This window comes from Mobula hypostoma, chromosome 3, assembly GCF_963921235.1.
Source record: "Mobula hypostoma chromosome 3, sMobHyp1.1, whole genome shotgun sequence".
Classification (NCBI taxonomy): Eukaryota; Metazoa; Chordata; class Chondrichthyes; order Myliobatiformes; family Myliobatidae; genus Mobula; species Mobula hypostoma.
The window spans coordinates 181,666,065-181,685,642 of NC_086099.1; the positions used below are offsets into that span (position 1 = coordinate 181,666,065).

General features: G+C 40.6%; 1 protein-coding gene across 2 annotated transcripts in view; it reads right to left on the reverse strand.

The window, feature by feature from the left end:
- The window catches only part of nsun6 (NOP2/Sun RNA methyltransferase 6), a 36,614-nt gene extending 22,455 nt beyond the window's left edge, over positions 1 to 14,159 (reverse strand). The window contains exons 1-4 of one of the 2 annotated variants that reach the window (XM_063042390.1): positions 14,105 to 14,158; positions 8,242 to 8,355; positions 7,488 to 7,643; positions 75 to 163 (exon numbers count right to left, since the gene is read on the reverse strand). In XM_063042390.1, the coding sequence (XP_062898460.1) occupies positions 75 to 163; positions 7,488 to 7,643; positions 8,242 to 8,319 (323 nt within the window). In that variant the 5' untranslated portion in view covers positions 8,320 to 8,355; positions 14,105 to 14,158. Of the gene's footprint in view, positions 1 to 74; positions 164 to 7,487; positions 7,644 to 8,241; positions 8,356 to 14,104 lie in introns of both variants that reach the window. The other variant, XM_063042391.1, reaches the window with a different exon arrangement.
- Between the last annotated feature and the right edge of the window lie 5,419 nt (positions 14,160 to 19,578).

The window sequence follows — 19,578 nt, forward strand, 5'->3', positions numbered from 1 at the left end:
TCAAACAAGTAACAAACCAACGTTAATTGACATTGGATACCAAATACCATTTTAAAATAATCATATTTACTCACCTGGGACCAATATTAGGAATTAAAATAACATCTGGAAGGTTTGGATGCTGTAATATTGGAATATCATCCACAGGGTGTCCTTTAAATTCCTGCAAAATAGACATTTTAAGAAATTGTAGCACTTATTGCCAAGCACCAAATTCCACCAAATATTTTAAATGTTTTGGAATATAAATAATTAGCAATGATCGTATATACCACAACCTCCTACTAACTTATTTTGCTCTTCAAAAGAATCTTAGAATGTCATCCCAAACAGACCGCTCAGCCCACCAAGTCTTTTGACTTTCCCCATATTACCAACTACACTATTCCTGTACTCAGCAGTCACAATATGGACCCTGCCACAGTGAACTCCAATTGTAAAATGGATAACTACTCTTTGAAAAAACACTGTCCAGTCCATACACAACTATGGTTACCTGTCATTATTTAATTTGATTAACTTGTTATTCCATTATACTGTCCTTACAATGTTAAAAAAAAGCACATTTCAAAACAATACAATTTTCAAACTAGAAGCGGTATTTCCTCAACCATTGTAAAATAAAATCCTTAAGAAATGCTCTGGCAGGATACTCCTTTGCGTCATGCTCGGAAGACTTAAACAAAAGATTAAGCAAAATATGATTTTTAAGAAGCAAATACGGAAAAGTTATATAAATTGGTCTGGATTCCACTGATCATCATCTATTCTATCCTGTTGTCTCATTGCAGTCTCTCTCACTGTAAAAATTTTATATTTATTTGAAAAAAAATATGTTGCAGGACAAATTTCAGAACAAAAATATCAGAGGCAAAGTAATTAGCTAAACTATTGAAAGCTCTTGTACTATGAAGAGAATAGCTTTCTACCGTGATTCAATTATCTTCATGATGATCCCCTTGTATTTTTAATCTTCTAAAATACTGCCCTGAACTAATGTATTTTCATCTCTGAGACTTTGTCCATGCAAAATGCCTCAAGATGTAATGGTCAGCAATAACATTTATTGTTACAGCCTGTATAATTCTAGTGAAGGAACAGCAGAAACTGAAGATACTAAGACTCTGAAATCATTGCATGGCATAATTTTGCATTTCAGAGAGACTGCTTACATTTGTTTTCCTCCATTAAACAAATGCTCTATATAGATTATAATATAATGAATATAATATAATCTGGATGTGCTGAAAATTAACCACTTTAACTGACCCTTCTGTAATATTTATTAAATGTACTTTTTACATATATATTGAAAGTTTTAAGCAATATAATGATTTTACAATCCACTTGAGAAAACATCTGCAAGTGAAAAAGGACAGAACAGTACAATGTCCAACTCACAGTTAAGACAAAATCAAATGCATTCTCTTTATATTTGCACTTCTATGTATGTCATGTAATTCTAAGTGTTAGATTTTGATTGTTGTTTTGCAATAATATCCACATTCAGGTAGAAGCAGTAAATTTGTAACAATTAAAAGAATGTACCCGCAGAAAATTCTATTCTATTGTAGCACATATATAAATAAAACGGTAATTTTCGATCACGACTAATGTCCTAAAACACTGATGGGCAATTTCTCAACGTCTGACACTGCTAACAAGATTTATCGCAGCAATGAGATTCCACTTTCTGCTGGAGCTCACAAATGATTAAAATGCACGCAGCTGGGCTGACACCTGTTTGGGTAACCAGACGTCGTTTATTAATCAATCTTTTGGCAACAAATGCCAGTGGCTCACTTCCCTGTAGTGTTCTGGTAAACCAGCAAAAATTACTGGGACATTTATTAATAGTAGCCAGTTTTACTGCAAGATCTTGGAATGTTGTGAATTCCCACAGTTTTTAGGACAGTTCGGAGTTTAATTACTTCTCACAGAATGTTCTTTTTAATATTTTACATCAAGTAAAATGTTAGCAGTACTTTAACCTCACCTGGTGCCTCAACACCAACTCTTTTAGCCAAAAAAACAGAGTCCCCACTTCTTAAGGAGATTGAAGTGAGCAAGGCTCCTCCCTCTCCCTGCCCCCAATTCTAACCAATTTTTAACAATTGAGTATCCTGACTTTCTGCCTCGCTGTCTGCTACAAGAATCGTAAGGTATATGACTGCAAGGCCCTACAAAAGATTGCAAGGACTGCTGAGAGGATCATCGGGGTCTCTCTTCCACCTGTCAGAAGAGACGTATACACAGGGCCCTCAGCATTGTCAATGATTTCTCCCATCCGTCTAGCAATCTCTTTGCTCCCGTACCATCAGGCAAGAGGTTCTGTAGTATTAGGACAAGGACTAAACAGGGATGGGAAACAGCTTCTTCCCCCAGGCCATGAGACTACTGAATTCCCTGCCACTACCCAGGTCACATCACACATGAAACACCAGTAACGTATACCGTTTACTATTTGACTTGTGTCGTAAATGCACCTTATTATTTGTCAAGTTATGGAACATAGAATAGTACAGCACAGTACAGGCCCTTCGGCCCACAACGTCGTGCCAACCCTTAAACCCTACTTCCCATATAACCCCCCCCACCTTAAATTCCTCCATATAGCTGTCTAGTAGTCTCTTAAATTTCACTAGTGTATCTGCCTCCACCACTGACTCAGGCAGTGCATTCCACGCACCAACCACTCTCTGAGTAAAAAATCTTCCTCTAATATCCCCCTTGAACTTCCCACCCCTTATCTAGCTACACGGCATGGTACCGTGAAGTCCTAGCTTTCATCCAGTGTTGTGTTAGCTAACAGCAGACACATCAGTAACAGCTATCAGTTTCATCAATCTTGTGATACGAAGACGACAAAAAAAATTGATTCAAGTTGGCAACCTTCGATGAGAACAGGGAATATTAGAAATTACATGTTTTAAGTTGCAGTGTGGAAGAAAACAAAGAAAGTGCCTGTGATAGGGTGGAAATCATAATACTCTTTGCGTCAGCCAATCTTCTATTCAAGCTAGTATTCTTTCTGTAATATCTTACCTTGTTAAGCAGCCTCATGTGTGGTACCTTGTCAAAGGCATATATTACCTTACATGTATAGGGTTGAATGATGATAAACTTGAACTTGATAAACAGGATCATAGTCTACAAATTTTATAATTCAATTGCAGTTAAAATAATCTCCTGACAACTTTTAAGTTAATCAATCAAATATAGACTTGATCCAGGCTTAGAAATGGCAGTAAATGGTGACCTACTTACTATCAAGTACAAGCTCATAAGTGCACTACTCCTATAGCCAAAAATTACTGTTAATTCTATAATGGAATGTGAAAGTCTCACAGATTGGCCAGATATTGTTGTCTGAACTAATTATTTTTGTGGCAGCAGTGGTGCCACCTCCTTGAACCAGTACAGTTTTTCCAAAGAAGATACCCCAAAGAGATTTTACACAGGGTGACACTGAAGTAGCAGCAATATCAGCAACAACAATACCAATCAGGATATAGTCATAGTCATACTTTATTGATCCCGGAGGGAATTGGCTAAATATCGTGTGACTTGGAGATAAATCTGAACATAGAACAGCACAGCACAGGAACAGCGCCTTCATTTCACCATGTCTGCACTGGCACAGTTTCAGTCTAACTAATCTCACCACCCTGTGGACCATCTCACGGTCCATAGCCGTTTCTTCCCTGTCTGCTCACACATCTGTCTAATTCCCTCTTAAACATTTCTATTGTATCCATTTCTACTACCTCCACTAGCAGGGCATTCAAGGCTTCTACCACTCTGTGTAAAAAAAGAAACTCGTTGTGCTTCTGGTATTTGATATTTCCACCCAGGTAATAAAAAACTATCGACTCTATCCATTACTCCCAGAATTTTATATAATTTGTTCAAGTGATGTTGTTTGCATTTGTCATCTGCCCTCCTCCTAGGTGCGGAAATTACTGGTTCGTTGAAGTAGGCTTGCCAAATAACTGCAGAGTGTTTTGGAGATGAAACACAATGTAGCCCACATGCACCAACAATGGAGGAAGGAAATAGTCGGAGTGGTGGATGGGATGCAATCAGCTGAGATGCTTTGTCCTGCACTCTGACATTCCTGAGTGCTCGAGGCTGCACCTGTCCAGGCAAGTGGAGAGTATTCCGTCACTCATCTGACACTTTGTGGATGTTGGAAAATCTTCAGAAAATTAGGCACTCACAACTATAGAAGTAACATCTGACTGCTTTTTCAGCTGTGGTATTTATATGGCAGGTCTGAATAAGCTATTAGGGCATATCTTTGAATCGCAGAATCATTTAGGCGCTAGTGAAAATTTTAAAATTTAAAAAAATAACTTAAGCAAAAACTTTGAAACATTTAAAAGCAATATGAATTAACTATGGAAATCAAACGTTCCAGATGCTGAAAATGCAAAATAAAAATATTACTGGAAGCTCTCAGCAGGTCCGTCAGTATCTGCGGAAAGACGTTAATTCTCCATTCCATTCCAACCTGCCTGTAGATTATTTGAACAAGGTCTAACGCAAACTTGAGGAAAAGCACCTCACCTTCCATTTGAGCACACTGCAGAGTTCTGAACTTGATACTGAGTTCTACAACTTCAGCTAATTTGCTGTCTGTCTGTATCTGAACTGGCTAGCCAATCTGTGATGTTGCCTCAATTTTCTTTCTGCATTAGCACAGATGGACCAGCTCAGATATCCCACGGCTCTCTATCCTGTAATGATTAAGTTTTTCTGTGTTTTGTGTGTCTCTAACTGCCCTTATCCCATAACTTCTATATTTTTTGCTCAGATTCTCTACATCTAGCTTCCACCATTATCTCTACAAGCTATTTTAAAGCTTATTACCGCCCTATTCCAGATGCTGCGGTTGGAAACATCTGCGACAATGGGGTCCAAGCCTTCAAGAGTCAAGTGCACAAACACCTATCATCTCTGGGAGGGAAGTCACATGCTTCTTCATAAGCTATCGCGAAGGGGACCAGGATGGCAATGCTTGGTTATTGGTAGGTAGGATTAAGACTTGACTTTCAAGAGCACTTGTGAGTTATGTTCCGGCTGGACTTTGTCCTTAAACTGCTGAACAACAGTGCGGAAAGAACAGGTCCTGTTTTCTCCCGGTAGGGATTAGTTTTTAGTTCTAAGTACTCTTGCCACGTTTTGTCACCTTGCAACCTTATCCTTCAATCTCTTTGAATTATGAAGGACAGCACGTGTATAAATGTCTCTCTCCAGCAGACCTCATCATGATCATCATGACTCCAGTATTTCTACTATTTTTCTAATGTTTCTTAATTTTTCATATGATTTTTTTTTGTGTTCTATCGCTGAGCAGCAGTGAACCATCTGATCGGCCTATCAGAGTTCCCCCTGGGAACTAGGTGACTTGATCAGCATTTCTAATCTGGCTATTGTTCACAATTGCACTTAATAAAAAAAAATTCTTGCCTCAACTTATCAGAGATATTCCCTTTGTCCTTCAATTTAAAAACAAGTTGTTTCTCAGTTTTGATGAAAGGCTTTCACCATGAAACATTATCTGTTTCTCCTCCCACAGATGATGCCTATTCTCTTGTGCTCGTGCCGCATATTTTATTTAAATTAACTGCCGTGTATCCTAGTCCCTTGCAGTCTGCTTTACACGTGCATGCATGTATTGTTGTGAGAAATTCCTACAATGTTGCACTCCCCCTGCTGGATTTCATGAAAAATCAAGTACAGTTGACCTTCACTAATCTAACTACCTGTAATCTGGTTCCTTCGATAATCCGGCACTGATTTCAAATTTTCTGCATTACTGTAATTTCAAATTTCCTGGGCGACCATACCAATCTGCTGTGCATTGTTTTGGTTGCGCTAGATCTTTTCACGTGTTGGTGCGCTCTTGTAAGCACAGACAGGTGACTCCTGCTTGTTTTCCTGCATTTATTAATATCATTGGCTCTTTTTTAGCCCCAACTCTGGCCCCAGTGAGTAAAGGAAATGCACCTCATGCTGTGAAGCGAAAATACTGCACATTATCTATTAAAGATAAGGTTGAACTCTTGAAAAAACTGGACAGTGGTGTACTGCTGAAAAGCTTATGCGAGTGTTACAACATTGGCTCTTCCACGGTGTACGATATAAAGAAGCAGTAACAAAAACTGCTACATTTTTTTGCTGATAGTAGCTCGAAGAAACAATGTGCATAAGTAAAACAATGAAAGACAGAAGAAGTTCGGAACTAGATAAAGTGCTGATAACGTAGTTTAATCTTCGTGTAAGAGAAGGTGTTGAACTAACTGGAGATTTGGTGAAGGAACAAGCAAAAGTGTTTCATGAAGAACTAGGACTAGATTATGAGTGTGACTATAGTGAAGGCTGGCTTCATCGGTTCAAGCAGCGTCATGGCTTACAGTTTCGCTCAGTATGTGGTGAAAAATGTTCAGCAGACAAGGAAGCAGCAGCAGGGTTTGTTGACAAGTTCGCCAAGTTAGTCTCCAATGAAAAATTAAGCCCCGAGCAGGTGTACAATGCTGATGAGACTGCTTTGTATTGGAGATGTACACCAAGAAGAACACTAACAACAGCAGATGCAGAATCGCCAACAGGGTATAAAGCAACGAGAGATCGTGTGACTTTGCTAGCAGAGACTTTCTATTGACAGGCTAACTAAGTTGACAGGTGAATTGCTGAAAGGATTAGAACAACCATGTTTCATAACTGAGCAAGAAATAATGAGTGCTCATATGCTGCAGGATAAGCTAATCAGAGAGACCAAAACATATGAAACAGCTTACTTTGGAAGATATGTTCAAAAAAATTGCTAGAAAATGTGCAACAGGGGAGCTAACACGTCAAAATCCAGTGCCATCAGCTTCTGCTCACCCAGATGTGCTGCCACTAACATCAACAGTTTTTGAAGAAACTGTTGTGCCAGTTTCAGCACCAGTTCCTGATGCTTCACTCATTTTTCAAGATGAAGATGTTGATGATCCTGACAACCCCACACTTGCAGACATGTAACTTTGCCTGAAGGTATATTAAACGTCTCACTTTAGAAGTGGAAGTGCTCAACTTTTCTGTATAAGTTAATTCCTGTACATTTACCTGTACCTTTTATTTTATCTGTGCCTGTACAGTATATTACTTTATTAAATTTAATATTTCTGCTTCATTATTATCTAACTTGTACTGATTTACATGATATTTTAGAGGTACGTTAAGGCGGTTAGCTATTGCTCAATGTGCTCCTTCTGTAATTCGGCATTTTCCCTAATCCGGCACTCCTCAGGTGCCAATGGTGCCGGATTAGTGAAAGTCGACCTGTATCAAACTACTTTATCAAACCAGGACCAAACCACGGACTCTGCATAGAAGCAAACATTAGCAGTTATAGTGGGGGGGGGGGGGGGTCACATTGGAACTAACATCTTTAAAATGCATTGAAACTTAACATCTTTAAAACATGAACAAAATCAAACCTTCTGAATCTCTTCAGCAAGCAACTTTTTAGCATGATCAATCGAAACCAAGCAAGTATTGACTCTGACGCTTGTGAAAGCTGGAGGATGGGACAAACAGCTTAAAAGAGTTTCAAATTTGACATTCCACTCCTCAGCACCCAAACTAGTCAGAAGCTGAAAACAAAACAAAGGACCATTGTAAAGATATAAACACTACAAATAAAGTCAAGCCTTTGGAGTGAATGAAATCAACAACTTCAAACCTTAATAGCCATGGAATTTTAAATATTGTTAAAACATACCCACTATTTTCAAGAAACTTAATATTTATTTTCAAGAAATAAGTCGATACAAACTAAGCAAGCTAGGAAGATTAAACATTTTTTCTTTAAATGCGTTATCCATAACGATATAATTCCAGAAATAAAATTAAGATTAAAAACTATTTAGTTGACAACATTCTGGATCCTCTCACAAACAAGGGAAAATCTGCAAATGCTGTAAATTCACCTTTTAAATCTACTCATCCCTTTTTCTCCAGTCTTGACAAAGGGTCTCAGCCCGAAATGTTGACTATACTCTTTTCCATTAATGCTGCCTGGCCTGCTGAGTTCCTCCAGCATTGTGTTTGTGTTCTGGATCATCTCATTGCATTTTGTATAACCACATACTTCTTGAATTTTCTCTGTCTAACTTCTTACAAAGTTGTTTGTGTCAATGAATATAAAAACGATTAATTAGCTCCAAATAGAATAGGTTTTAAAATTTTTACCTCTTTATTTCTGAAAACACTTCTGAGATGTTTTTCCACCTCAGGTTTGAGAGAAATTTTGGGGAACACAGACAACATTTCTGCCTATTCATTGATCTCACAACCAGAAATTCACTGAAATGAAAATAACACAAATGTCAGAGCAACACAAAATCTGTAACAAACTCAAGGTCTATTTTACTGCGCAAGTGATAATGCCCAAGTTAGTGCCATCTACGCTGCTCTAAATCACAGTCATAGGTTAAAAGAGTGGGATGATGAAAAAAATACATTTCAGTGAAACCAAAATCATAGGAAGAAATTCAGCATTGTTCTGAAGTAAACATTATATATACTTTTTCACATATAACAGGATGAAATTCATGCCACTGAATTCAAAGATTAGAGCAAGAATCATTGCTTGGAAAGGGAAAATCTGATAGCCAACAATGAGCTGATTACTAAATATCTTGTGGTGTGTGGCAGCTAAGTTTCATGATGGAAAGCAAAAATAGTTGGGGTGAGGTGTTGTGGAAGAAAAACATGAAAGAGATTGTGCTCATATTGATTTGGACAGGTGACAATAAAAACCGCACAGTGGAACACAAACCCAAGGCAACAAAATATAGCAAAGTTTAACAGATGAATTTTCTATTAAGAGGATGGCATCAGATTGAAAAAAAAATAATTAAACCAGTCAGGCACTAGGCACCAAATTCAGGCATGAAGCAGGTTATTTCTAGTTTAGGGTTTGTTTGCACATTGGTTGTTTGTCAATATAAAGTTAAAAGTTCAATGTAAATTTATTATCAAGGTACATGTATGTCACCATATTCAACACTGAGATTCATTTTCTTGCGGGCATACTCAATAAATACATAATAGAATAATAACAACAGAATCAATGAAAGACCGCTGTGCACATCGATCAGTGTGCAAAAGACAGTAAATTGTGTAAATACAAAAAGAAATAATAATAATAAATAAATAAACATTAAGTATCAAGAACATAAGATGAAGTGTCCTTGAAAATGAGTCCATAGATTGTGGGAGCATTTCAGTGATGGGGTGAGTGAAGTTATCTTTTTTGGTTCAAGAGCCTGATGGTTGAGGGATCATAACTGTTCCTGAACTGATAGCAGCAGCGAGAAGAGAGAATGTGCTGAGTGGTGGGGGATGCTGTTTTCCTGCAACAACATTTCGTGCAGGTGTGTTCAGTGGTAGGGAAGGCTCTACCTGATATGGACTGGAATGCATCTATTTTTTTGCAGGATATTCTGTTCAAGGGCATTGGTGTTTCCATACCAGGCTGTAATGCAGCCAGTCAATATACTCTCCATTACACATCTATAGAAGTTGGTTGAAGTGCGTGTGTAGTTTTTTTAAAAATTGATGCTACTGTATTTCTGTGTTCTACAATGAATGCCTACAAGAAAGTGAATGTCAAGGGACAACATATACAGACTTCAATAACACGAGAGGTGATTGATAAGTTCGTGGCCTAAGGTAGGAGTCAATTTTAGAAAACCTAGCACATTTATTTTTCAACATAGTCCCCTCCAACATTTACACACTTAGTCCAGTGGTCGGGGAGCATACGGATCTTGGACTTCCAGAAAGTGTCCACAGCAGGGGTGATTGATAAGTTCGTGGCCTAAGGTAGAAGGAGATGAGTTATACAGCTCTCGTTACATGCACGTGCAGTTCAACACTTTGAGTGATTGAGTTATTAACTTCAAACTTTCTGCATAACCACTCAAAGAGTTGAACTGCACGTGAAAGTAACGAGAGCTGTATAACTCATCTCCGTCTACCTTGGGCCACGAACTTATCAATCACCCCTGGTAAATTTACTTTGAACTGTAGATAGCACCAATGGTAAGGAGTAATGTGGCAGTGAAGTAATGGACAGTGTCCACTACTTTCTGCAGCTTCTTACATACCTCTGCATTCGAACTGCCATACCAGACCATAATTCAACCAGACTGGATACTTTCAACAATATATCTGTAGCAGTTTGTTAGTGCTCAGTGGAAAGCTGAACCTCCTTAACTCCAAAGGAAGTAAAGATGCTGGCACCCCTTCCTTATGAGTGCATCTACAGTATGTGTTGGGCCCTGACAGATCATCCAACATGTTAATACCCAGGAATTTAAAACTGTTGACTGTATCCACCACTGATCCAATTCCCCAATGTAGACGGGCGCATGTTCACCCTTCGTCTCCTTCCTGAAGTCAACAATGAGTTCTTTATTGATTGAGAGTTACACAAGATGTTACTCATCTCTTTCATTTGAAGATTATAGCAAAATACTTGAAGATGCAAAAAGATGCATTTGTCATCTTCAATTTTCCATTATTAATTCCATTGATACACTTACTATTGGATCGATACTGATTGTTAACTCTTATTTTAATATATCTTACCATCTTTTAAGAGACTCCTGGACAGGTACATGGAGCCCAGAAAAATAGAGGACTATGGGTAACCCTAGGTAATTTCTAATGTAAAGACATGTTTGGAACAGCTTTGTGGGCCAAAGGGCCTGTATTGTACTGTAGGTTTTCTATGTTTCTATCTGTTTTTATATTCCTTGCTACCTGTGTCTCAAGCTTTAATCTTTTCTTCCTTTTAATCACTTTTTGCTGTATTTCATATTTTGTCTAACTTCTGACCTGCCATCCATTGTTGTGCAACTATATTGTTTTACTATCTTTAAATTTACTTAAACACAGATTAGTGGTCTTCTTTTAGAATCTTCTTCTTGGATGGAATCCAAACATGTTTAAAAACATAATTCAGCTATACTGTTGAAAATGTTACCTTTCTGAGGAGTCCATGTTTTCATTTATAATTGGTGAGCTAGTGAGTTATTGCTGGTGTCCTTGCCGATGTCTCTCTTGATAAATATCAGAAGAGACAAATTGTTGCATGATTATTATGTTACAATTTTTGAGATGTTCAGTGTTTAAACTGGATTCTTCATTTCAATTAGAATAAATATTTCAAAAGAAATTTATTGACTACAATCTGCTTCACAACATTTTTTCCTCTAATACACAAAAAGAGATCATAGGCAAAATAAAGACAAAGAAGGTATTAATAGGCTGGGTGGGTAGGTACACGTGGAGTTCACATATGGTGATCCGTGCACTAGGGAATGGTGTGGCAAACAAAGGAATAACAATAAATGGCATAATATTAACAAGTGCAGAGAGACCTTGGAGTACAGATCCATAAATCCCTGATAAAAGAACGGATACTTAATTGTGACCATAACGACATTCAAGGCAATTTTCTTTGGTGAGGCATAGAATAAAAAGCAGGAAGGTGATACTGAAAGCATTAAAAATAAACAAGGATGTGGGAACATTGGAAGAGTTGGAGAGATTAATGGAGACATCATCAGGGCTGGAAAATCTGGTAATGAGAAGAGACTTTCTATCTGTTCTGGCTGAAACAAATGGGCCTGAGGAGAGTTTTAATTTTGAGTTGCACATAACATATCTGACCTGGATAGAGTAAACACTTATTTTCCATAATAGAGAGAGTAGTCAGTTATGCAGGCAGGGCAGATAGGAGGGACAAGGGTTATGTTTTTTGGTAGAACAGTTAGCAGAGCATAAGACATAAGAAATAGGACCAGGAGCAGGCCATCCGGCCCGTTGAGCCTGCTCCACCATTCAATAAGATCATGGCTGACCTGGCCATGGACTCATCTCCATCTACCTGCCTTTTCCCCATAACCTTTAATTAAGCATAACAGCAGAGAGGGGGAAAAAATGAGATATTCCTGAAACCAGGGCTCAAACAGGAACACAAATTCACCATGGCAAGAGATTTCCAGATGTTGGAGAAAATGATTCAAGGATATGCTCTAAACCTCATTGAAAATTTCTGAAGCTCCCACCAAGGTGTTAATATGAAGTCTATGACCATTTGAAGATTAAAGATTAGCTTTGTCACATATACATTGAAACACACAGTGAAACATGTCATTTGCATTAACACCACCACAGCCCACAACATAGCAAGCCCAAACCTATTAACCCTTGTGTCTTTGGAATACGGGAGAAAACCAGAGCACCCGGAGAACACAGAAAACAGAGAAGAAGTCTTTGGGATGGCACCAACAGCCAAGTGCCTTTGACAAAAGGACACAAGCCCACAGCAGGTGCCAAGAGCGTACCAGCTCCCAGACTACCCGTCAGTCCACAATATTTGTGCCAAACCATGATGCCCATCCAAACTAATTCTATCCACTGACACATGGACTACATGGGACAAATGGGCCAAATGGCCTAAGTCTACTCCTATATCTTATCTTATGGTCTTATATCCCTCCCGTTCACGTGCTTGTCAAAACATTCTTAAACACTGTTGTAATACACCTTTTTGAATATATAAATACTTCTATCAGATCACCCATTATCCAACATTCCAGAAAAATGTATGCAAGTTTATCCAGCCTCTCATTGGAGGCTGATACCCTCTAATCTAGGCATCATGCTGATCAACTGCTTCTGCACCCTCCTCCATATCATTCCCATCACACAGTTACCAGATCTTCTTAAGTGCAATCCAACCGTAGTTTTATACAGCTACATCACGAGTTCCCAAATTTTAAACTTTTAAATGTCCCAAACAATGAAGGTAGTCATGCCAAAGGCCTTTCTTTACCACCCAAAAACTTGATCTTTACACATGATGCACCTCAAAGATGCATGCTTAACTCTACACTGTCTATACCCACAATAGTGTTGCTAGCACAGCTCAAATGCCATTTATAAATTTACCAACACAATTATCATTGGCAGAATTTCAGATGGTGATGAAGAGGCATACAGGAGAGCGGTAGATCAGCTGGTTGAGTGGTGTCGCAGCAACAACTTCGTACTCGACGTTAGTAAGACCAAGGAATTGAATGCAGACTTCAGGAAGGGGAAGTCAAGGGAACACACACTAATCCTCATTGAGGGATGAGAAGTGGAAAGGGTGAGCAGCTTCAAGTTCCTGGGTATCAAGATCTCTGGGGCTCAACATATTGATGCAGTTACAAAGAAGGCACAACAGGAGCAATACTTCATTAGCCATTTGAGGAAACTTGGTATGTCACCAAAGACACTCGCATAAAGAGCATTCTAACCGGTTACACCACCGTCTGGTATGGAGGGGCCACTGCACAGGATCAGAAAAAGCTGCAGCAAGTTGTAAATTCAGCCAGTTCCTTCATGGACACTAGCCTCCAAAGCATGCAGGCAATGCCACAAAAAGGCAACATCCATTATTAAGAACCCCCATCACCCTGAACATACCCTCTTATCATCGCTCCTATCAAGGAGGAGGTACAGGAGGCCGAAGACACACATTCAGCATTTCAGGAACAGCTTTTTCCCCTGTGCCATCAGATTCCTGAATGGCCAATGAACCCACTCCCTCCCTCTTTTTCCACTACTTATAAAATTTAATTTTCCTATTTTATATATGCAGTTCTTTTTAGTGAAATTTATTATTTTTATTATGTATTGCAATGTACCTCTGCCACAAAACACAGATTTCACGACATATTTCAGTGATATTAAACCTGATTCGGATTCACATGTGCTGTCTTCTCCTGCTCCCGGCGTTTCGTGTTTTATTTCAGATTTCCAGCTACTGAAATCTGTCCGATTTTCATTGGGGATTATTGCAGCATCTGTTTTAATTTCAAGATCAGCAAGGTACAATACTGCAGATTTCCGCGATTGCATGATCAGTGTGCCTACCCCTGTCGGTCGTGAACCTCCCGGGTAGGGTATTAATCACGAAGCCACGCTGAACGGCATTACCAGGAAAGCTCTTTAAATTTGACCTCCCTCCAAAAAAAACTTTCTCCCACCTCACCTGCTTCCATAATCCGCTCACGCATCACCGCTACGACGCCGGCGCCGGCGCCGGCGCTGGCTCCGCCTCCCACTTTCTCATTGATCAGACATCACGAGCCCTCTCCTTCATTGGGACACTCGGACTTCAATCAAATGACGTTCTCTTCCCCAACCCGGCAGACTGGGAACTGAGCTGCTAAGCGACGGCGGCTCGGAGCGGTGTGCGTCACACGTACGCGCGCGCACTCGGAGGCAGGCGGGGTCGCACGTCTGCGCGAACCCGCTGGTGTGCGGATGCTCCGTCTGGGTGAAGTGCGCATGCCCGCCCCCTTGACGTTGAGGGCGTTTGTTTGCTCGGGGAAAAAAGACAGATATTGTCCTGAAGCACTGAATAATAAACTCGAGAAATTCTGCAGATGCTAGAAATCCAAAGCAACACATACAAAACGCTGGAGGAACTTGGCGAGCCAGGCGGCAGTCATGGAAATGAATGAACAGTCGACGTTTCGGGCTGAGATACTTAAGGACTGGAAAGGAGGGAGAAAGGGGGGAGAATAACAAAGGTGGGGGAGAATGAATTTCCAGCATCTGCAGAATTCCTGTTGTTTGCGTTTAAATTCACTACTGCGAAGCCTCTTCCGGTGATGCCTACACCGAAGAAGTTTAGACGTTCACCAGCAACTTTGAAGTAGGAAAGGTAAAGGGTTGGAGAGAACAAGGGATCTGATAGGAGATACCATAGGAGGAGGGACACCAGGAGGAAGTGATAGGGTGGTGAGGAAAAGGGATAAGAGGCCAGCGTGGGGAGTGAAAGAAGAGCGGGGGGGGGGGAAGAAAATGAAATTATCAGAAGTGTAAAAAAATGATGTTCATGCCATCAGATTGAAGGATACCTGGATGGAATATGAGGCGTTGCTCCACCACCTTGAAAGTTGCCTCATCGTGACAGATGAGGAGGCCAAGGACTGACATGTTGAAATGAGAATGAGGATAGGAATTAAGATTATTTTTCTAAGATTGACTCCTTTTACATTAAAAAGAAAAAAAAAAGTACACCAACATCAGAGGAAGAAATCTGATAGGAGAGGAGGGTGGACCATAGGAGAAAGGAAAGGAGGAGAGGATAGGCAGGTGGTAAGGGGGCAGAGTGGGGAAAAGAGGGGAGGGGAGGAATTTTTTTTACCAGAAGGAGTCATGGATATGCCATCGGGTTGGACGTTACCCTGGCATTAATTCTGATTTTCTCTCTCCTGATGTTGAATATTTACAACTGTTTTTGTTTTAGTCTTAGGTGTTAAACATCTGCAGTTTTTATTTGTAATTCTAAATATCAGGACAATGGCCTCTGCTAATACAAAACTAACAGCAACATTAGGATATTGTCAAAGTTGCTGGTGAACGCAGCAGGCCAGGCAGCATCTCTAGGAAGAGGTACGGTCGACGTTTCAGGCCGAGACCCTTCGTCAGGACTAACTGAAGGAAGGGTTAGTAAGAGATTTGAAAGTGGGAGGGGAGGGGGAGATTCAAAATGATAGGAGAAGACAGGAGGGGGAGGGATGGAGCCAAGAGCTGGACAGGGGACTGGCAAAGGGGATATGAGAGAATCATGGTACAGGAGGTCCAGGGAGAAAGACAAGGGGGGGGGAACCCAGAGGATGGGCAAGGGGTATAGTCAGAGGGAGAAAAAGGAGAGTGAGAGAAAGAATGTGTGTATAAAAATAAATAACGGATGGGGTACGAGGGGGAGGTGGGCATTAGCGGAAGTTAGAGAAGTCGAGGTTCATGCCATCAGGTTGGAGGCTACCCAGATGGAATATAGTCCTAGCTTTGCCTGCCTTTTTGTTGGCTTTGTGGAACAATCTATGTTCCATGCCTATTCTGGTATTTGTCCCCCACTTTTCCTTCGCTACATCGACGACTTCATTGGCGCTGCTTCCTGCACGCATGCAGAGCTCGTTGACTTTATTAACTTTACCTCCAACTTTGACCTTGCCTTCAAGTTTACCTGGTCCATTTCCGACACCTCCCTCCTCTTTCTAGATCTTTCTGTCTCTGTCTCTGGAGACAGCTTATCCACTGATGTCTACTATAAGCCTACTGAATCTCACAGCTATCTGGACTATTCCTCTTCTCACCCTGTCTCTAGCAAAAATACCATCCCCTTCTCGCAATTCCTTCATCTCCGCCGCATCTGCTCTCAGGATGAGGCTTTTCATTCCAGGACGAGGGAGATGTCCTTTTTTAAAGAAAGGGGCTTCCCTTCCTCCACTATCAACTCTGCTCTCAAACGCATCTCTCCCACTTCACGCACATCTGCTCTCACTCCATCCTCCCACCAGCCCACTAGGAATAGGGTTCCCCTGGTCCTCACCTACCACCCCTCCAGCCTCCGGATCCAAAATATTATTCTCCGTAACTTCCGCCACCTCCAACGGGATCCCACCACTAAGCACATCTTTCCCTCCCCACCTCTCTCTGCTTTCCGCAGGGATCGCTCCCTACACGACTCCCTTGTCTATTTGTCCCCCCCCCCCATCCCTCCCCACTGATCTCCCTCCTGGCACTTATCCTTGTAAGCGGAACAAGTGCTACACATGCCCTTACACTTCCTCTCTTACCACCATTCAGGGCCCCAGACAGTCCTTCCAGGTGAGGTGACACTTCACCTGTGAGTCAGCTGGGGTGATATACTGCGTCCGGTGCTCCCGATGTGGCCTTCTATATATTGGCGAGACCCGATGCAGACTGGGAGACTGCTTTGCTGAACACCTACGCTCTGTCCGCCAGAGAAAGCAGGATCTCCCAGTGGCCACGCATTTTAATTCCACATCCCATTCCCATTCTGACATGTCTATCCACGGCCTCCTCTACTGTAAAGATGAAACCACACTCAGGTTGGAGGAACAACACCTTATATTCCGTCTGGGTAGCCTCCAACCTGATGGCATGAACATCGACTTGTCTAACTTCCGGTAATGCCCCACCTCCCCCTCGTACCCCATCTGTTATTTATTTTTATACACACATTCTTTCTCTCACTCTCCTTTTTCTCCCTCTGTCCTTCTGACTATACTCCTTGCCCATCCTCTGGTTTCCCCCTCCCCCGTCTGTCTCCCCGGACCTCCTGTCCCATGATCCTGTCATATCCCTTTTGCCAATCACCTGTCCAGCTCTTGGCTCCATCCCTCCCCCTCCTGTCTTCTCCTATCATTTTGGATCTCCCCCTCCCCCTCCCACTTTCAAATCTCTTACTAACTCTTCCTTCAGTTCGTCCTGACGAAGGGTCTCGGCCTGAAACGTCGACTGTACCTCTTCCTAGAGATGCTGCGTTCACCAGCAACTTTGATGTGTGTTGCTTGAATTTCCAGCATCTGCAGAATTCCTGTTGATTAGGATATTGTGTTGTCCCTCTTTGTTTGCAATATCACCACACAGTTCAAACAGCATTAGATATCTGTGAGCAGATTATTGCTAAGTCTTTTTGATAGTACTGTTTTGAAGTCCAAGCCTTCACAGGTAACACTCCCCAACTCCTCTTGGCCTCCATTGATGACTGCATTGGTGCTGCTTCATGCACCAATGCTGATCTCAGGGGTGCAATAGTTCCATTTAATATCTGAAAATTTTTATGGTATACAACCTGAAATTCTTATTCTTTGCAGACATCCATGAAGCAGAATGGCTGTTCTGTGAGCGAAAACATCTTGTTAATTCCACTGGCTGGATGTTTTTTTTTGTTTTTGGCACCATTCTTTGTAAACTCCAGAGTCTGTTGTGTGTAAAAATCCCGGGAGATCAGTAGTTTCTGAGATACCCAAATCACTCTAGGTGGCACCTAATTAATTAGCTTGTTTATTTCGGCTTTTTTCTTAACGATGTGCCAGACGCGCTCCGGCTAGCACTGCACCACTGTCCATAAATGCCTGGCCTGCTGTTTTCCTCCAGCATTTTGTGTGTGTTGTTCGGAGAATTTTACATCCCTGTTAGCCACAGAAAATTGGTGACTTGCTGATGATGTTCGTTTATTTATGAAGGGCTGCAGGGATAAGCTGTGTAACTAAAGGTCAATGAGCCTTAAATCAGTGGCAGGAAAATTACTGGTGGAAATCCAAAGGGATAAGATTTATATCAATTTGGAAATTCTGATTAGACTTTATGTAGGGAAAATTTTCACTAATTCAAAAGCCTCTCCAGTTTTATTCTGTTTTTTTTTTGAGGTGATAACTAAGAAGATTGATAAAGCTCCTACATAGTAGGCTGGTGGAAAATGTCAATGCAAATGGGATCCCAGTTGAGCTAGTTAATTGGCTTTCTAATAGGATATAGAGGGTAGTAGTGGGAGGATGTTTTCTGATAGAAATGTGTGAACAGTGGTGAATTGAAAGAGTTGGTGCCAGGATCCATGCTTGTGAAAATTATTAACAATTTGGGAGTAAAAATAGGTGGGATGATTAGCAAGTTTGTGGAAAACATAAAAGGTGGTGCTGTTGTGCATAATGAGGTAGTAAGAAAGGTTGTCCATGCTAGAATGTTAGGAAAAGGATTGGTAGATGATGCATTCTGGGAACTCAGATTGGGGTATGACATTTGCAATATGTGGTAGGGCACTGAGAAATGCTGATGAACTGGGGAATCTTAAGGTTTAATTCCATAGTTGTCTGAGAGTAGTGTCATTGGGTAATAGGATGGAAAAGGAGACGTGCAACATGCTTAACCTTATACAGAACAGCATAGAATGCAAACATTGGAATGTTACATTGCAGCTTTACAAGATACTGCCGAGACCAAACTTAGAGCAGTAAGTGCATTTCTGCTTGCCACACTGTAGGAAGGAGGGAGTGCAGAGGAGGTGCACCAGCATGTTAGAGGACTTAAGTAATAGGGGGAGATTGGATAGGCTAGGGTTGTTTTCCCCAGAGAAAGAAGTCTGAGGGATGAACTGATAAAAATATATACATTATAATGGGCTTAGATAAATAGAAAAAATCATTTTCATGTGATAGGAGAATCAGGAACAAAAGGGGGCATAGGTTTAAGTTGATAGGAAGAAGTTTTAAAGGGGACAAGGGAAAATTTTTTTACACAGAGAGTGGTTCCTGAGCAGGTGATGAAGTTATATGCAAGCATTGTATTTAAGAGACATTTACAGAGGTACTTAAAAAGATAATGCACAGAAAGAAACATGTTAATGCAGGTAAATGAGACTAATGTAGATGGGCCAAAAGTCTGGTATGGATAGGATGGGCTGAAGGTATAGTTCTGTGCTTTATCAGCTCTATCATCTATGGAATTGCAAGATGGGATGTACCTTAAATATTGATATTCTAATGTATGATTTCAAAGATGTATTACTTGTATTTTAGTTTAATATTAGGACGAGAATACAAATGTAATCATTTCAACTTATCATTCAATCACAACGAGTTATCTCCCATTACATGGAATTTCATCACTTCATTTTGACTGAAAAGCGGCAGTATGATTGCCAGCAAT